At 54.4% G+C, this 19,389-nt stretch overlaps 1 protein-coding gene across 1 annotated transcript; it reads left to right on the top strand.

Annotated features, from left to right (window-relative positions):
- The first annotated feature begins 9,334 nt into the window (after positions 1-9,334).
- LOC123768035 (uncharacterized) lies at positions 9,335-10,582 on the top strand. Its single transcript, XM_045758296.2, has one exon. The coding sequence runs from the start codon at positions 9,335-9,337 to the stop codon at positions 10,580-10,582; it is 1,248 nt and encodes a 415-aa protein (XP_045614252.2).
- The last annotated feature ends 8,807 nt before the right edge of the window (positions 10,583-19,389 follow it).

The raw sequence follows: 19,389 nt of genomic DNA on the forward strand, positions 1-19,389 counted from the left end.
ACGGGAGAGACAGTGCCCCATCACTCACACAGGAGAGACAGTGCCCCATCACCCACACGGGAGAGACAGTGCCCATCACCCACACAGGAGAGACAGTGCCCCATCACTCACACAGGAGACACAGTGCCCCATCACTCACACAGGAGAGACAGTGCCCCATCACTCACACGGGAGAGACAGTGCCCCATCACCCACACGGGAGAGACAGTGCCCCATCACTCACACAGGAGAGACAGTGCCCCATCACTCACACGTGAGAGAGACAGTGCCCCATCACCCACACGGGAGAGACAGTGCCCCATCACTCACACGGGAGAGACAGTGCCCCATCACTCACACAGGAGAGACAGTGCCCCATCACTCACACGGGAGAGACAGTGCCCCATCACCCACACAGGAGAGACAGTGCCCCATCACTCACACAGGAGAGACAGTGCCCCATCACCCACACGGGAGAGACAGTGCCCCATCACTCACACAGGAGAGACAGTGCCCCATCACTCACACGGGAGAGACAGTGCCCATCACTCACACAGGAGAGACAGTGCCCCATCACCCACACAGGAGACAGTGCCCCATCACCCACACCGGAGAGACAGTGCCCCATCACCCACACCGGAGAGACAGTGCCCATCACTCACACAGGAGAGACAGTGCCCATCACCCACACAGGAGAGACAGTGCCCATCACCCACACAGGACAGACAGTGCCCCATCACCCACACCGGAGAGACAGTGCCCATCACTCACACAGGAGAGACAGTGTCCATCACTCACACAGGAGAGACAGTGCCCCATCACCCACACCGGAGAGACAGTGCCCATCACTCACACAGGAGAGACAGTGCCCATCACTCACACAGGAGAGACAGTGCCCCATCACCCACACCGGAGAGACAGTGCCCATCACTCACACAGGAGAGACAGTGCCCCATCACCTACACAGGAGAGACAGTGCCCATCACCCACACAGGAGAGACAGTGCCCATCACCCACACAGGAGAGACAGTGCCCCATCACCCACACCGGAGAGACAGTGCCCCATCACCCACACCGGAGAGACAGTGCCCATCACTCACACAGGAGAGACAGTGCCCATCACTCACACAGGAGAGACAGTGCCCCATCACCCACACAGGAGACAGTGCCCCATCACCCACACCGGAGAGACAGTGCCCCATCACCCACACCGGAGAGACAGTGCCCATCACTCACACAGGAGAGACAGTGCCCCATCACCCACACAGGAGACAGTGCCCCATCACCCACACCGGAGAGACAGTGCCCCATCACCTACAGCGGAGAGACAGTGCCCCATCACCCACACCGGAGAGACAGTGCCCATCACTCACACAGGAGAGACAGTGCCCATCACCCACACAGGAGAGACAGTGACCATCACTCACACAGGAGAGACAGTGACCATCACTCACACAGGAGAGACAGTGTCCATCACCCACACAGGAGAGACAGTGCCCCATCACCCACACAGGAGAGACAGTGCCCATCACCCCACACAGGAGAGACAGTACCCATCACCCACACAGGAGAGACAGTACCCATCACCCCACACAGGAGAGACAGTGACCATCACCCCACACAGGAGAGACAGTGTCCATCACCCACACAGGAGAGACAGTACCCATCACCCCACACAGGAGAGACAGTGACCATCAGCCCACACAGGAGAGACAGTACTCATCACCCACACAGGAGAGACAGTGACCATCACTCACACAGGAGAGACAGTGACCATCACTCACACAGGAGAGACAGTGCCCATCACCCACACAGGAGAGACAGTGCCCATCACCCACACAGAACTTCTACACAACAACGCCAGGAATGAACAATTTATAGTGCCCTCTTTGTTGCTTTGTGGCGTGTATATGGGTCAAGGTCACCGACAGTGTGATAAATCATGGCCAGCCGGCGGTGCCCACTACCTCATGGGCATGAGGTGTGTGGTGCAGCCAGCCGGCGGTGCCCACCTACCTCATGGGCATGAGGTGTGTGGTGCAGCCAGCCGGCGGTGCCCACCTACCTCATGGGCATGAGGTGTGTGGTGCAGCCAGCCGGCGGTGCCCACTACCTCATGGGCATGAGGTGTGTGGTGCAGCCAGCCGGCGGTGCCCACCTACCTCATGGGCATGAGGTGTGTGGTGCAGCCAGCCAGGCGGGTGAGCAACATGAGGCCATTCATCGCCTCACTGTCACAACACTCATTCACTACACTCACTTAAAGGGAACTGCTGATCTTCATACTAGCAACAGGTGCCATAGTGGTCCCTACACCTCTCTGGTATACTAGCAACAGGTGCCATAGTGGTCCCCACACCTCTCTGCCATACAAGCAACAGGTGCCATAGTGGTCCCTACACCTCCCTGCCATACTAGCAACAGGTGCCATAGTGGTCCCCACACCTCCCTGCCATACTAGCAACAGGTGCCATAGTGGTCCCTACACCTCCCTGCCATACTAGCAACAGGTGCCATAGTGGTCCCCACACCTCTCTGGTATACTAGCAACAGGTGCCATAGTGGTCCCCACACCCCTCTGCCATACTAGCAACAGGTGCCATAGTGGTCCCTACACCTCCCTGCCATACTAGCAACAGGTGCCATAGTGGTCCCCACACCTCCCTGCCATACTAGCAACAGGTGCCATAGTGGTCCCTACACCTCCCTGCCATACTAGCAACAGGTGCCATAGTGGTCCCCCACCTCCCTGCCATACTAGCAACAGGTGCCATAGTGGTCCCCACACCTCCCTGCCATACTAGCAACAGGTGCCATAGTGGTCCCTACACCTCCCTGCCATACTAGCAACAGGTGCCATAGTGGTCCCCACACCTCTCTGGTATACTAGCAACAGGTGCCATAGTGGTCCCTACACCTCTCTGGTATACTAGCAACAGGTGCCATAGTGGTCCCTACACCTCCCTGCCATACTAGCAACAGGTGCCATAGTGGTCCCTACACCTCCCTGCCATACTAGCAACAGGTGCCATAGTGGTCCCCACACCCCTCTGCCATACTAGCAACAGGTGCCATAGTGGTCCCTACACCTCTCTGGTATACTAGCAACAGGTGCCATAGTGGTCCCTACACCTCCCTGCCATACTCGCAACAGGTGCCATAGTGGTCCCTACACCTCCCTGCCATACTAGCAACAGGTGCCATAGTGGTCCCCACAACTCCCTGCCATACTAGCAACAGGTGCCATAGTGGTCCCCACACCCCTCTGCCATACTAGTAACAGGTGCCATAGTGGTCCCCACACCTCTCTGGTATACTAGCAACAGGTGCCATAGTGGTCCCTACACCTCTCTGGTATACTAGCAACAGGTGCCATAGTGGTCCCTACACCCCTCTGGTATACTAGCAACAGGTGCCATAGTGGTCCCTACACCTCTCTGGTATACTAGCAACAGGTGCCATAGTGGTCCCCACACCTCCCTGCCATACTAGCAACAGGTGCCATAGTGGTCCCCACACCTCCCTGCCATACTAGCAACAGGTGCCATAGTGGTCCCCACATCTCCCTGCCATACTAGCAAGAGGTGCCATACTGGTCCCCACACCTCCCTGCCATACTAGCAACAGGTGCCATAGTGGTCCCTACACCTCTCTGGTATACTAGCAACAGGTGCCATAGTGGTCCCCACACCTCCCTGCCATACTAGCAACAGGTGCCATAGTGGTCCCCACACCTCCCTGCCATACTAGCAACAGGTGCCATAGTGGTCCCCACACCTCCCTGCCATACTAGCAACAAGTGCCATAGTGGTCCCTACACCTCTCTGGTATACTAGCAACAGGTGCCATAGTGGTCCCCACACCCCTCTGCCATACTAGCAACAGGTGCCATAGTGGTCCCTACACCTCTCTGGTATACTAGCAACAGGTGCCATAGTGGTCCCTACACCTCTCTGGTATACTAGCAACAGGTGCCATAGTGGTCCCTACACCCCTCTGGTATACTAGCAACAGGTGCCATAGTGGTCCCCACACCTCCCTGCCATACTAGCAACAGGTGCCATAGTGGTCCCCACACCTCTCTGCCATACTAGCAACAGGTGCCATAGTGGTCCCCACACCTCCCTGCCATACTAGCAACAGGTGCCATAGTGGTCCCCACACCTCCCTGCCATACTAGCAACAGGTGCCATAGTGGTCCCCACACCTCCCTGCCATACTAGCAACAGGTGCCATAGTGGTCCCCACACCTCCCTGCCATACTAGCAACAGGTGCCATAGTGGTCCCTACACCTCTCTGGTATACTAGCAACAGGTGCCATAGTGGTCCCTACACCTCTCTGCCATACTAGCAACAGGTGCCATAGTGGTCCCCACACCTCTCTGACATACTAGCAACAGGTGCCATAGTGGTCCCCACATCCCTCTGCCATACTAGCAACAGGTGCCATAGTGGTCCCTACACCTCTCTGGTATACTAGCAACAGGTGCCATAGTGGTCCCCACACCCCTCTGCCATACTAGCAACAGGTGCCATAGTGGTCCCCACACCTCTCTGCCATACTAGCAACAGGTGCCATAGTGGTCCCCACACCTCCCTGCCATACTAGCAACAGGTGCCATAGTGGTCCCCACACCTCTCTGCCATACTAGCAAGAGGTGCCATACTGGTCCCCACACCTCCCTGCCATACTAGCAACAGGTGCCATAGTGGTCCCTACACCTCTCTGGTATACTAGCAACAGGTGCCATAGTGGTCCCCACACCTCCCTGCCATACTAGCAACAGGTGCCATAGTGGTCCCCACACCTCCCTGCCATACTAGCAACTGGTGCCATAGTGGTCCTCACACCTCCCTGCCATACTAGCAACAAGTGCCATAGTGGTCCCTACACCTCTCTGGTATACTAGCAACAGGTGCCATAGTGGTCCCCACACCCCTCTGCCATACTAGCAACAGGTGCCATAGTGGTCCCTACACCTCTCTGGTATACTAGCAACAGGTGCCATAGTGGTCCCTACACCTCTCTGGTATACTAGCAACAGGTGCCATAGTGGTCCCTACACCCCTCTGGTATACTAGCAACAGGTGCCATAGTGGTCCCCACACCTCCCTGCCATACTAGCAACAGGTGCCATAGTGGTCCCCACACCTCTCTGCCATACTAGCAACAGGTGCCATAGTGGTCCCCACACCTCCCTGCCATACTAGCAACAGGTGCCATAGTGGTCCCCACACCTCCCTGCCATACTAGCAACAGGTGCCATAGTGGTCCCCACACCTCCCTGCCATACTAGCAACAGGTGCCATAGTGGTCCCCACACCTCCCTGCCATACTAGCAACAGGTGCCATAGTGGTCCCTACACCTCTCTGGTATACTAGCAACAGGTGCCATAGTGGTCCCTACACCTCTCTGCCATACTAGCAACAGGTGCCATAGTGGTCCCAACACCTCTCTGCCATACTAGCAACAGGTGCCATAGTGGTCCCCACACCCCTCTGCCATACTAGCAACAGGTGCCATAGTGGTCCCTACACCTCTCTGGTATACTAGCAACAGGTGCCATAGTGGTCCCCACACCCCTCTGCCATACTAGCAACAGGTGCCATAGTGGTCCCCACACCTCTCGGCCATACTAGCAACAGGTGTCATAGTGGTCCCCACACCTCCCTGCCATACTAGCAACAGGTGCCATAGTGGTCCCCACACCTCCCTGCCATACTAGCAACAGGTGCCATAGTGGTCCCTACACCTCTCTGGTATACTAGCAACAGGTGCCATAGTGGTCCCTACACCTCTCTGGTATACTAGCAACAGGTGCCATAGTGGTCCCTACACCTCTCTGGTATACTAGCAACAGGTGCCATAGTGGTCCCCACACCTCCCTGCCATACTAGCAACAGGTGCCATAGTAGTCCCTACACCTCTCTGGTATACTAGCAACAGGTGTCATAGTGGTCCCCACACCTCCCTGCCATACTAGCAACAGGTGCCATAGTGGTCCCCACACCTCCCTGCCATACTAGCAACAGGTGCCATAGTGGTCCCTACACCTCTCTGGTATACTAGCAACAGGTGCCATAGTGGTCCCTACACCTCTCTGGTATACTAGCATCAGGTGCCATAGTGGTCCCTACACCTCTCTGGTATACTAGCAACAGGTGCCATAGTGGTCCCTACACCTCCCTGCCATACTAGCAACAGGTGCCATAGTGGTCCCTACACCACCCTGCCATACTAGCAACAGGTGCCATAGTGGTCCCCACACCCCTCTGCCATACTAGCAACAGGTGCCATAGTGGTCCCCACACCTCTCTGGTATACTAGCAACAGGTGCCATAGTTGTCCCTACACCTCTCTGGTATACTAGCAACAGGTGCCATAGTGGTCCCTACACCCCTCTGGTATACTAGCAACAGGTGCCATAGTGGTCCCTACACCTCTCTGGTATACTAGCAACAGGTGCCATAGTGGTCCCCACACCTCCCTGCCATACTAGCAACAGGTGCCATAGTGGTCCCTACACCTCTCTGGTATACTAGCAACAGGTGCCATAGTGGTCCCTACACCTCTCTGCCATACTAGCAACAGGTGCCATAATGGTCCCCACACCTCTCTGCCATACTAGCAACAGGTGCCATAGTGGTCCCCACACCCCTTTGCCATACTAGCAACAGGTGCCATAGTGGTCCCTACACCTCTCTGGTATACTAGCAACAGGTGCCATAGTGGTCCCCACACCCCTCTGCCATACTAGCAACAGGTGCCATAGTGGTCCCCACACCTCTCTGCCATACTAGCAACAGGTGCCATAGTGGTCCCCACACCTCCCTGCCATACTAGCAACAGGTGCCATAGTGGTCCCCACACCTCCCTGCCATACTAGCAACAGGTGCCATAGTGGTCCCCACACCTCCCTGCCATACTAGCAACAGGTGCCATAGTGGTCCCCACACCTCCCTGCCATACTAGCAACAGGTGCCATAGTGGTCCCTACACCTCTCTGGTATACTAGCAACAGGTGCCATAGTGGTCCCTACACCTCTCTGGTATACTAGCAACAGGTGCCATAGTGGTCCCTACACCTCTCTGGTATACTAGCAACAGGTGCCATAGTGGTCCCCACACCTCCCTGCCATACTAGCAACAGGTGCCATAGTAGTCCCTACACCTCTCTGGTATACTAGCAACAGGTGCCATAGTGGTCCCCACACCCCTCTGGTATGCTAGCAACAGGTGCCATAGTGGTCCCCACACCTCCCTGCCATACTAGCAACAGGTGCCATAGTGGTCCCCACACCTCCCTGCCATACTAGCAACAGGTGCCATAGTGGTCCCTACACCTCTCTGGTATACTAGCAACAGGTGCCATAGTGGTCCCTACTCCTCTCTGGTGTACTAGCAACAGGTGCCATAGTGGTCCCCACACCTGTCTGGTATACTAGCAACAGGTGCCATAGTGGTCCCCACACCTCCCTGCCATACTAGCAACAGGTGCCATAGTGGTCCCTACACCTCCCTGCCATACTAGCAACAGGTGCCATAGTGGTCCCCACACCTCCCTGCCATACTAGCAACAGGTGCCATAGTGGTCTCCACACCTCTCTGGTATACTAGCAACAGGTGCCATAGTGGTCCCTACACCTCTCTGGTATACTAGCAACAGGTGCCATAGTGGTCCCTACACCTCTCTGGTATACTAGCAACAGGTGCCATAGTGGTCCCTACACCTCTCTGGTATACTAGCAACAGGTGCCATAGTGGTCCCCACACCTCCCTGCCATACTAGCAACAGGTGCCATAGTGGTCCCTATACCTCTCTGCCATACTAGCAACAGGTGCCATAGTGGTCCCCACACCTCCCTGCCATACTAGCAACAGGTGCCATAGTGGTCCCTACACCTCTCTGGTATACTAGCAACAGGTGCCATAGTGGTCCCTACACCTCTCTGGTATACTAGCAACAGGTGCCATAGTGGTCCCTACACCTCTCTGGTATACTAGCAACAGGTGCCATAGTGGTCCCCACACCTCCCTGCCATACTAGCAACAGGTGCCATAGTGGTCCCCACACCTCCCTGCCATACTAGCAACAGGTGCCATAGTGGTCCCCACACCTCCCTGCCATACTAGCAACAGGTGCCATAGTGGTCCCCACACCTCCCTGCCATACTTGCAACATGTGCCATAGTGGTCCCTACACCTCTCTGGTATACTAGCAACAGGTGCCATAGTGGTCCCTACACCTCTCTGGTATACTAGCAACAGGTGCCATAGTGGTCCCTACACCTCTCTGGTATACTAGCAACAGGTGCCATAGTGGTCCCCACACCTCCCTGCCATACTAGCAACAGGTGCCATAGTGGTCCCTACACCTCTCTGGTATACTAGCAACAGGTGCCATAGTGGTCCCTACACCTCTCTGGTATACTAGCAACAGGTGCCATAGTGGTCCCTACACCTCTCTGGTATACTAGCAACAGGTGACATAGTGGTCCCCACACCTCCCTGCCATACTAGCAACAGGTGCCATAGTGGTCCCTACACCTCTCTGGTATACTAGCAACAGGTGCCATAGTGGTCCCTACACCTCTCTGGTATACTAGCAACAGGTGCCATAGTGGTCCCTACACCTCTCTGCCATACTCGCAACAGGTGCCATAGTGGTCCCTACACCCCTCTGCCATACTAGCAACAGGTGCCATAGTGGTCCCTACACCTCTCTGGTATACTAGCAACAGGTGCCATAGTGGTCCCTACACCTCCCTGCTATACAAGTGTTATCCTCCAAATTCCAAGACGGTTGGTGAATAGCCAATCCTGTGGCCAGAGAGCCCATGACGTCATTCCTCAAAACAGCGCAATAGTTGCTTTCAAGACTCAGATTGTAAACTCTGTGATAAACCTTTAATGCATTCACTAGAATACTATATTGTTGAATGAGAAACCGTAAAGGACTTTAGACCTCCTGGCCTCTTGTACCACCAACTGTGTAACTATTTTATTGACTCAGGTGTTCTGGACGACATCCTAACAATTTACCCAAAATTTGTTTGTCCATTTTAAAGAATGAAGAACAATTTTATTTATATTACTTCTGAGCTGCATCAGTTATGAACCCATCCCTGCCCTTGTGTGGCAGTGCACAATAGAAAGTTGTTTTCACATATCCACACATTAAAACATTGATTGTAACCATGATATATATGTGCTCCAGCCTACAGTTTAGACCTATTGTCTTATGTATGACCCTCTGTCCTGCGTGACAGTGAATACCACCATTATCCTCACTTTAATAAGACTATCAAAATTCTCAGATTAGGCAAAATTGTAATTAATTTTGTCAATAAAGATGTTAATAATAATAATAATTTCAAGTCGGCGGCCAGTACCACGCAGACCTAAATCAGAGCAGGACCTCAGGACCCTGGTGCGCTGGATATATATTCTATTACCACAACTAATAAAGTCCAAGAATTCAGACTGTGTGTCTCCTCAGACCAGACACGATCCAATCAACAACCGAATAACAACTGCAAATACTGACAGCAGCAGTGGGACTGAGTATTTTGTTTCACAGCCGGAACCCATGTGTCTACTCACGCCGCCACAGCCAGCCAAGCCACCCGCCACAGCAAGCCAAGCCACCCGCCAGAGCAAGCCAAGCCACCCGCCACAGCAAGCCAAGCCACCCGCCACAGCAAGCCAAGCCACCCGCCACAGCAAGCCAAGCCACCCGCCAGAGCAAGCCAAGCCACCCGCCAGAGCAAGCCAAGCCACCCGCCAGAGCAAGCCAAGCCACCCGCCAGAGCAAGCCAAGCCACCCGCCAGAGCAAGCCAAGCCACCCGCCACAGCAAGCCAAGCCACCCGCCACAGCAAGCCAAGCCACCCGCCACAGCAAGCCAAGCCACCCGCCACAGCAAGCCAAGCCACCCGCCACAGCAAGCCAAGCCAACCGCCACAGCAAGCCAAGCCACCCGCCACAGCAAGCCAAGCCACCCGCCACGGCAAGCCATGCCACCCGCCACAGCAAGCCAAGCCACCCGCCACAGCAAGCCAAGCCACCCGCCACAGCAAGCCAAGCCACCCGCCACATCAAGCCAAGCCACCCGCCACAGCAAGCCAAACCACCCGCCACAGCAAGCCAAGCCACCCGCCACAGCAAGCCAAGCCACCCGCCACAGCAAGCCAAGCCACCCGCCACAGCAAGCCAAGCCACCCGCCACAGCAAGCCAAGCCACCCGCCACAGCAAGCCAAGCCACCCGCCACAGCAAGCCAAGCCACCCGCCACAGCAAGCCAAGCCACCCGCCACAGCAAGCCAAGCCACCCGCCACAGCAAGCCAAGCCACCCGCCACAGCAAGCCAAGCCACCCGCCACAGCAAGCCATGCCACCCGCCACAGCAAGCCAAGCCACCCGCCACAGCAAGCCAAGACACCCGCCACAGCAAGCCAAGCCACCCGCCACAGCAAGCCAAGCCACCTGCCACAGCAAGCCAAGCCACCCGCCATAGCAAGCCAAGCCACCCGCCACAGCTACGCTTGTGTGTCATCAATAGTCATACCAGTCCAGGGTCCTATCATCAACCACTGCTTTAGGTAAACGTTCTCAAAGGCACGATAACTAGCAGCAAGAACATTACTTATCAGGGAGGGGGAGAGGACAGTTCCCGCGCCAGCCATTTCCAATTTCCGGTGTCCGGTTCTGCCCCAATTAATTTTTTTTTTTTTTAATTTTGCCCCGAGGGGCGAGTTTATTGGGCAGCGCCACTCATCTTGTGAGTGAACACACCGCCATAGTGACAGTATTGGGCAGCGCCACTCATCTTGTGAGTGAACACACCACCATAGTGACAGTATTGGGCAGCGCCACTCATCTTGTGAGTGAACACACCGCCATAGCAGCATGTACAACACTCCTCAATAGGAAGAAAACCCGCTGGGTTGTTCATCCTGTCACTTGTACCCAGACACAGCTGGGACTTGCTTAACTGTCTCAAGTGAACAGCTCCTCAAACAAGAAGATTAACATCTGTCTACCCATAAAATCTTACATTATCATGCGGGTGCAAAATGGGGGAATCTTTTAAGAACAGTATCAATATTTGACAAAGTGTTTTCCTAACTCAAACAATGTGGGGTTTATTATTCTACACATATTTCTAATGGGCCTCAGGTGTTCACATTCACGTAGATAGTGGTCAAGGCGGTGTCCGTCACTCTCATCATAGATTCTGCAACTCCGCTGATGAACTGTTGTTTCCATTCTAAACCTCCATGGATATTTGTATCCAAAACGGTTTCTCGCTATTACTGATTCTCTCCCGCGTCCTCCTCTTTGTCCGTAATGATTGGGATTGCCAGATGCAACTATGTTGTACCATGGAACAGATTCACTGGTTTGTGCTTCAATCCTCCTTTCGTCAATTACCTATTCACGGTGATGTTGCCTGACAATACCTCTAATTTGTAGATGTGTCTTAGGTATGAAGTATTCAATATGGTCTCCTTCAGCGCCTTCAGCAGCCAGCACATCTGCTCGTTCATTCCCACATATTCCGACATGGGAGGGGATCCCCAACAGGGAGGGGATCTCCAACATGGGAGGGGATCCACAAAAACTTGAGGACTCTTCCCTGGTTGGTAAGTACTCTCACAGCTCTCTTGATCTCAACTACTATCGCAAGATTTTCTGCCCGATTTTTACTTAGGCTTTGCAGTGCTGCTTTTGAATCAGTGTAGATCATTGCACCATTGGTGTTTCTTTCAAGGAATCTTAACGCCATAACAATGGCAGTTAGCTCTGCTTGCATTGAAGAGGCATAGTTCTCAATACGAGCTTTTTCTTCATTTCTGTGTTGAAAAGCATTATCCTTAAGTACCGTGTATACTGCACCAGCCCTGCCATTGACAGGATTTGATGACCCGTCAGTGTAGATGTGATCTAGTTCATCTCCGGCTTCTTCATAAATTTCCTCGAGATACTTGTGCCTCATTTCTTGTGGTATCATGTTGGATTTTTTCGTTGCCATTTTATTGATGATAATCTTGCATGAGTCATTCTCCCAGGGAAGTAACCTCTCTACAGGCAGGAGTTCACGGGCTTGCTCAAGCAGGTGAAGCTCTTCAAGGTAGCAGACTGATCTGTGATGCCATTTTTTGCTTCTTCTGTTTCCCCCCGTTAGCAGCACAGAACTCATATTTTTCTTGGCAATATCATTGTAATGGGGATCTCTGGCTATCCTAATTGCAAGCTTAGCATTCAGTTCCTTAATTCTGCTTTTAACACTGGGGAGGGACAACTCCTCTCATAGATTAGACGTTTTGGCAGTTCTTGGAACTCCAAGAATGATTGTCATGGCTTCATTCTGAATGCTTTCGAGCCTATTCATATTGCTTTGGAAGTTGGTGCAAAGAACTGGTGCGGCATAGTCTATGACGGAGCGCACATAGGTTGTGCACATTATTTTAAGCACGGCAATATAGGCTCCATGTCCATTTCAGGTCATAGCTTTCAGTGCCCTGAGTCGACTTTTGCATGTTCCTATAAGCTGGTTGAGCTCCTCTTTCTTCCCCCTTCTTAGAGCCGACAGTGATGCCAAGGTATCAATAGTGGTCAACCCATTCAAGTGTTACACCATTAATCTGTAGTTCTTCATTTTCTCCCCTCTTGTGATGAGAGTATGTTTTTGTCTTGTTTGTGGAGAGAGCGAAACCGAGTTCACCACATTTCCTTCCAAGGAGTTCAATGGACTGTTTAATTTCTCCCAAGGTGGGAGCTTGTATTAGGACAACATCTGCATACCCTACTTGCTGCGTCCCTTTCGGAAAATCAATATTTACAATAGCATTCAAAAGTACATTATTGAATAGGGTGGGGCTTATGACTCCACCTTGGGGAGTGGGGAGTAGCGAGTTCCATACTCATTGTTCTGGAGACTGCTCCATTGAAGCAGACCTTAGCTTTCCTTCCTGTGAGGTAGTCTTCAAACCATTTCAAGAGTCTCCGCTTGACACCCATGCATGCAAGCTCGTCCAGGATCGCAATCCCTTGTGCTTTGTCAACAAATACAGAGTACCTAGCTGTGTCATTAGCCAAATAATTAACTATACAATTTGCTCTGCTCCGTCCTTTAACAAATCAATTGACACCCACCCTAGCCTGCCTATTTTGTGCAACAGTATGTTTAGAATGATCCTTTCAAGCATCTTGCAAGTGCATGGCATGAGACTGATAAGTGTGTTATTGCCAGGGTCATTGGGCTTTGGTATTGGAACGATTATTGCATGTTTCCATTGTGTGGGCAACACTCCACTTAGGAATGATTTGTTAAAGAGTAGTAGTAGTGGATTCCCAGACACTTCACACAGTGCATTAAGTATGTCGTAGGTGACGTCATCTTCACCAGGTGCTGTACTTTTACCCTTTTTCATATTCCCCCTTACTTCCTGGGCTGTGATTGGTTGTCCATACTCGTCATCACTAGACAGTGCTCTTGTTATTCTAATTCTTCTGTCATGTCGCAGGAGCTGTTCCCTGCTTTTACTTCTGCAGGGAGAGAGGAGGATGTTACATCACTCCACTTGTGAATTAGTTCCTCAGCCTTACCCTGGGGATCTTTGTGAGCCGCAGGCCGGGCTCTGCTCCTCTTAGCTATCTGAATTTTTGCCCACACTTGTCTTCCAGATGTTTCCCTTTTAATGGAGCTAGTGAAGTCAAGTCATTGTCTTTCCCGCTCTTTAATCTTCTCTTCCCTGGCTACTTGACACACAGTTTTAAACAGCTCTTGGTTGCTGTCAGTGGGATGTCTCCGGTACTCTCTACTCATGCTCCTTACATTTGCATTGAACATCTTAATGTAATCGTTCTTATACCATTTTATTTTCTTCTTCTGAGGGTTACCAGTCGCTTCCCAGTCGTACGGCGCGGAACTCTGAGACAGCTCTCAATTTGGTTAGTAAGGTCATCTTCCATATGTATCAATGTCTTCTGGCATATGGTGTTCCGTGAACCAGTCACTCATCCTGTTTATGAAGTGCGGCCTCATATCTGGTCCAATTGATAACCTTTTTTATTCGTCTCTTTCCTTCTCTTGCTCATGTCGACGGTGGTAATCAGTGCCCAATGGTCACTACATAAACTGTGCACAATGTGTGTACTGGCATATGTGTCCTGTGCATTCAGCAGGAGAGCATAGTCTAATCTTCCTCCTCTGAGGTGAGTTGGCTGTTCATCACCCAGGACCCTAAGGTTTTCATTTCCCCTGACATAGAGTGACAGTTTCCGTCCATTGACATTGGGCTGATGACAGTTGGCACCAAAGTGTGGGTGTCTGGCATTAAGGTCACCGACCAGCAGGGTAGGTTCTTAGTTAGTAAATTCAGGTAGTGTGTCAAGGTCAAGTTTACTTTGTGGCACATATAGGTTGATTATATGTAGGGCATTATTGTTTAAGTGAAGGGTTACTCCCAGCGATTCATACTCATCCCCCCATGTGAAAATCATCAATAATCTGTGCAGGTATGGTGTTACTAACATAGGTAATAATACCCCGTTTCCTGTCCCCAGCGGGCAGGGAGAACTTGCGATAACCGCTGAACCTTAGGGTTGAAGTCATCACCCACCAGTGTCTCCTGGAGCACTATGACGTCAGTTTGGTGTTCACGAGCGTACTGTATGATGTCATTAAGTCTACCGCGAACTCTGTTGCAGTTCCATTGTAGGATAGTGAGATTTTCTTCACAGTGGTTATCCATCGTGGAGGTGTTGGTCATCAGATGTGTTGTGTGCGGTGTTGTTGATGGTGAGAGTGTGCACTGGTGTTGTTGATGGTGAGAGTGTGTGCACTGGTGGTGTATGTGCTGGTGTTACTGAGTGTACTGGTGCCAGTTGTCAATGGTATTGTGTTCACTGGTGGTATTGAGTTCATTGGAGTTGATATGTTCACTGGGGCAGCGGGAGACAAACTCTGGACCTGCAGAACTTCGAGTATGGCCTACTGGTTCTTCTGAGTTGTACACAGGGAATTCTCTAGTTTATTTTGCTTGTTTATTAATTCTTAAATAAGTGGGTGAGTGTTTATCAGGTGGGTAATCACTGCTTCCATACTGGACGGGATTGTGTTGTCTGGAACATGTCAAATATTGGTTAGTGGGTGAGGAGGGGGAGTGGTTGGTTGGGTAGGAAGGAGGGGCGGCTGGAAGGCAGGAGAGCTGATTGACTGAGAGGGATTAAGCAGTATGGGTGGTGAGGTAAGGTTTGGGTTAGTGAGTGAGGTAGAGGTAGATGTGTTTGTGAGAGGGGCGTGGTGACTGGTTGTGCCCGAGTGGGGTGGTGGTGGTGGGTCGCCCCACTCCCACCCCAGGCTGTTGTCGGCCTACTGTAGGTCCCTGGGCTGGTCCCTGGGCTGGTCCCTGGGCTGGTCCCTCATTTGCTGTAGCACTGTTGACGGTGCCACTCCCGCCCCTGCACACTGGTCCAGCTGCAGTTTGAGTTAGTGTTCTACTCGAACCCTGCTCATCAGGTCTCCTCTTGCAATATCTGTCCAAGGTATGATGGAACTGAACACATTTAGGTATTAGAGTGCCACCCCCCCCCCCCAACTTGATTAAGCTTCTGCAGACACTAATTGGTGTCGTGAGAGCCACTGTAACACCCACACCTAATTGGATGATCACAATGCTACATTCTGTGATCCCACCGTTGACAGTTGTCACATAGAGATCGGCTGCCAATATACCTATCCTCTTTGCACGCCCTCAGGCCTGGTAATTTAATGACTGGGGCCGGTCTCCCTTCCTCATAGCGATGGCTTGACTTTTGGCCCGTGCCCCCTGGCCCAGTGTTGCGCCTGGTCCAGTGTTGCGCCTGGTCCAGTGTTGCGCCTGGTCCAGTGTTGCGCCTGGTCCAGTGTTGCGCCTGGTCCAGTGTTGCGCCTGGTCCAGTGTTGCGCCTGGTCCAGTGTTGCGCCTGGCCCAGATAATCTGGTCAAAGTTCTTGAAGCCGGCGGCTGTGTGTGTGCGGGCGGCACCAATAGTCCACTTGTACTTCTCTGCCGCTGTCAGTCGTGTTGCAGGAAAGATCAAGGTGTTCTACTTGCCATCTATGACTTGGTGTTGTTGTTGTTGTTGTTGATGATGATATTGCTGACGTTGTCCATTCATTGTTTATCATCATCTGACGATGATCAGGGGCCTGACAGCTGAGTAGACAACGCCTCGTATTCGTAGTCCTGAGTTTCCGGGTTTGATCCCCAGTGAAGGCGGAAACAAATGAGCAAAAGTTTCTTTCACCCTGATAGACCTGTTCACCTAGCAGTAAATAGGTACCTGGGAGACAGCTGCTACGGGCTGCTTCCTGGGGGTGTGTAACCAAAAAGGAGGCCTGGTCGAGGACCGGGCCGCGGGGACGCTAAGCCCCGAAATCATCTCAAGATAACCTCTTGAAGAAGACCCTGTCGCCCTCATCATCCTCTGTTGTGTCGCCCTCATCATCCTCTGTTGTGTCGCCCTCATCATCCTCTGTTGTGTCGCCCTCATCATCCTCTGTTGTGTCGCCCTCATCATCCTCTGTTGTGTCGCCCTCATCATCCTCTGTTGTGTCGCCCTCATCATCCTCTGTTGTGTCGCCCTCATCATCCTCTGTTGTGTCGCCCTCATCATCCTCTGTTGTGTCGCCCTCATCATCCTCTGTTGTGTCGCCCTCATCATCCTCTGTTGTGTCGCCCTCATCATCCTCTGTTGTGTCGCCCTCATCATCCTCTGTTGTGTCGCCCTCATCATCCTCTGTTGTGTCGCCACCTGTTGCATTACTGATGGAGAGCCCCGAGTGGGTATGGTGCCCCGGGCTCACTAGCCAGGCTGCAGGGTTGGGTATGGTGCCCCGGGCACACTAGCCACGCTGCAGGGGTGGGTATGGTGCCCCGGGCACACTAGCCACGCTGCAGGGTTGGGTATGGTGCCCCGGGCTCACTAGCCAGGCTGCAGGGGTGGGTATGGTGCCCCGGGCTCACTAGCCACGCTGCAGGGTTGGGTATGGTGTCCCGGGCACACTAGCCACGCTGCAGGGTTGGGTATGGTGCCCCGGGCTCACTAGCCAGGCTGCAGGGGTGGGTATGGTGCCCCGGGCTCACTAGCCACGCTGCAGGGTTGGGTATGGTGCCCCGGGCACACTAGCCACGCTGCAGGGGTGGGTATGGTGCCCAGGGACCACTAGCCACGCTACAGGGGTGGGTATGTTGCCCCAGGCACACTAGCCACGCTGCAGGGGTGGGTATGGTGCCCCGGGCACACTAGCCACGCTGCAGGGGTGGGTATGGTGCCCCGGGCACACTAGCCACGCTGCAGGGTTGGGTATGGTGCCCCGGGCTCACTAGCCAGGCTGCAGGGGTGGGTATGGTGCCCCGGGCTCACTAGCCACGCTGCAGGGTTGGGTATGGTGCCCCGGGCACACTAGCCACGCTGCAGGGGTGGGTATGGTGCCCCGGGACCACTAGCCATGCTACAGGGGTGGGTATGGTGCCCCAGGCACACTAGCCAGGCTGCAGGGGTGGGTATGGTGCCCCAGGCACACTAGCCACGCTGCAGGGGTGGGTATGGTGCCCCGGGCACACTAGCCAGGCTGCAGGGGTGGGTATGGTGCCCAGGGCTCACTACCCACGATGCAGGGGTGGGTATGGTGCCCAGGGCACACTAGCCACGCTGCAGGGGTGGGTATGGTGCCCAGGGCTCACTAGCCACGCTGCAGGGGTGGGTATGGTGCCCCGGGCTCACTACCCACGCTGCTGGGGTGGGTATGGTGCCCAGGGCACACTAGCCACGCTGCAGGGGTGGGTATGGTGCCCCGGGCACACTAGCCACGCTGCAGGGGTGGGTATGGTGCCCCAGGCACACTAGCCACGCTGCAGGGGTGGGTATGGTGCCCAGGGCTCACTAGCCTCGCTGCAGGGGTGGGTATGGTGCCCCGGGCTCACTAGCCACGCTGCAGGGGTGGGTATGGTGCCCCGAGAACACTAGCCAGGCTGCAGGGGTGGGTATGGTACCCCGGGCACACTAGCCACGCTACAGGGGTGGGTATGGTGCCCCGGGCACACTAGCCAGGCTGCAGGGGTGGGTATGGTGTCCCAGGCACACTAGCCATGCTGCAGGGGTGGGTATGGTGCCCCAGGCACACTAGCCAGGCTGCAGGGGTGGGTATGGTGCCCCGGGCTCACTAGCCACGCTGCAGGGGTGGGTATGGTGCCCGGGGAACACTAGCCAGGCTGCAGGGGTGGGTATGGTGCCCCGGGCACACTAGCCACGCTACAAGGGTGGGTATGGTGCCCCGGGCACACTAGCCACGCTGCAGGGGTGGTATGGTGCCCCAGGCACACTAGCCACGCTGCAAGGGTGGGTATTGTGCCCCGGGCTCACTAGCCAGGCTACAGGGGTGGGTATGGTGCCCCGGGCACACTAGCCACGCTGCAGGGGTGGGTATGGTGCCCAAGGCACACTAGCCAGGCTGCAGGGGTGGGTATGGTGCCCCGGGCACACTAGCCAGGCTGCAGGGGTCGGTATGGTGCCCAAGGCACACTAGCCAGGCTGGAGGGTGGGTATGGTGCCCCGGGCACACTAGCCACGCTACAGGGGTGGGTATGGTGCCCCGGGAACACTAGCCACGCTACAGGGGTGGGTATGGTGTCCCGGGCTCACTAGCCAGGCTGCAGGGGTGGGTATGGTGCCTCGGGCACACTAGCCACGCTACAGGGGTGGGTATGGTGCCCCGGGAACACTAGCCACGCTACAGGGGTGGGTATGGTGCCCCGGGAACACTAGCCACGCTACAGGGGTGGGTATGATGCCCCGGGCACACTAGCCAGGCTGCAGGGGTGGGTATGGTGCCTCGGGCACACTAGCCACGCTACAGGGGTGGGTATGGTGCCCCGGGAACACTAGCCACGCTACAGGGGTGGGTATGGTGCCCCGGGAACACTAGCCAGGCTGCAGGGGTGGGTATGGTGCCCCGGGCACACTAGCGAGGCTGCAGGAGTGGGTATGGTGCCCCGGGCACACTAGCCAGGCTGCAGGGGTGGGTATGGTGCGCCAGGCACACTAGCCACGCTGCAGGGGTGGGTATGGTGCCCCGGGCACACTAGCCACGCTGCAGGGGTGGGTATGGTGCCCCGGGCACACTAGCCACGCTGCAGGGTTGGGTATGGTGCCCCGGGCTCACTAGCCAGGCTGCAGGGGTGGGTATGGTGCCCCGGGCTCACTAGCCACGCTGCAGGGTTGGGTATGGTGTCCCGGGCACACTAGCCACGCTGCAGGGTTGGGTATGGTGCCCCGGGCTCACTAGCCACGCTACAGGGGTGGGTATGGTGCCCCGGGCACACTAGCCAGGCTGCAGGGGTGGGTATGGTGTCCCAGGC

Source organism: Procambarus clarkii, chromosome 58 (assembly GCF_040958095.1).
Source record: "Procambarus clarkii isolate CNS0578487 chromosome 58, FALCON_Pclarkii_2.0, whole genome shotgun sequence".
In the NCBI taxonomy this organism is placed as follows: Eukaryota; Metazoa; Arthropoda; class Malacostraca; order Decapoda; family Cambaridae; genus Procambarus; species Procambarus clarkii.

Coding starts and splice junctions, on each gene's coding strand:
- LOC123768035 (XM_045758296.2), top strand. CDS start 9,335: ATGTTAATAATAATAATAATTTCAAGTCGGCGGCCAGTACCACGCAGA.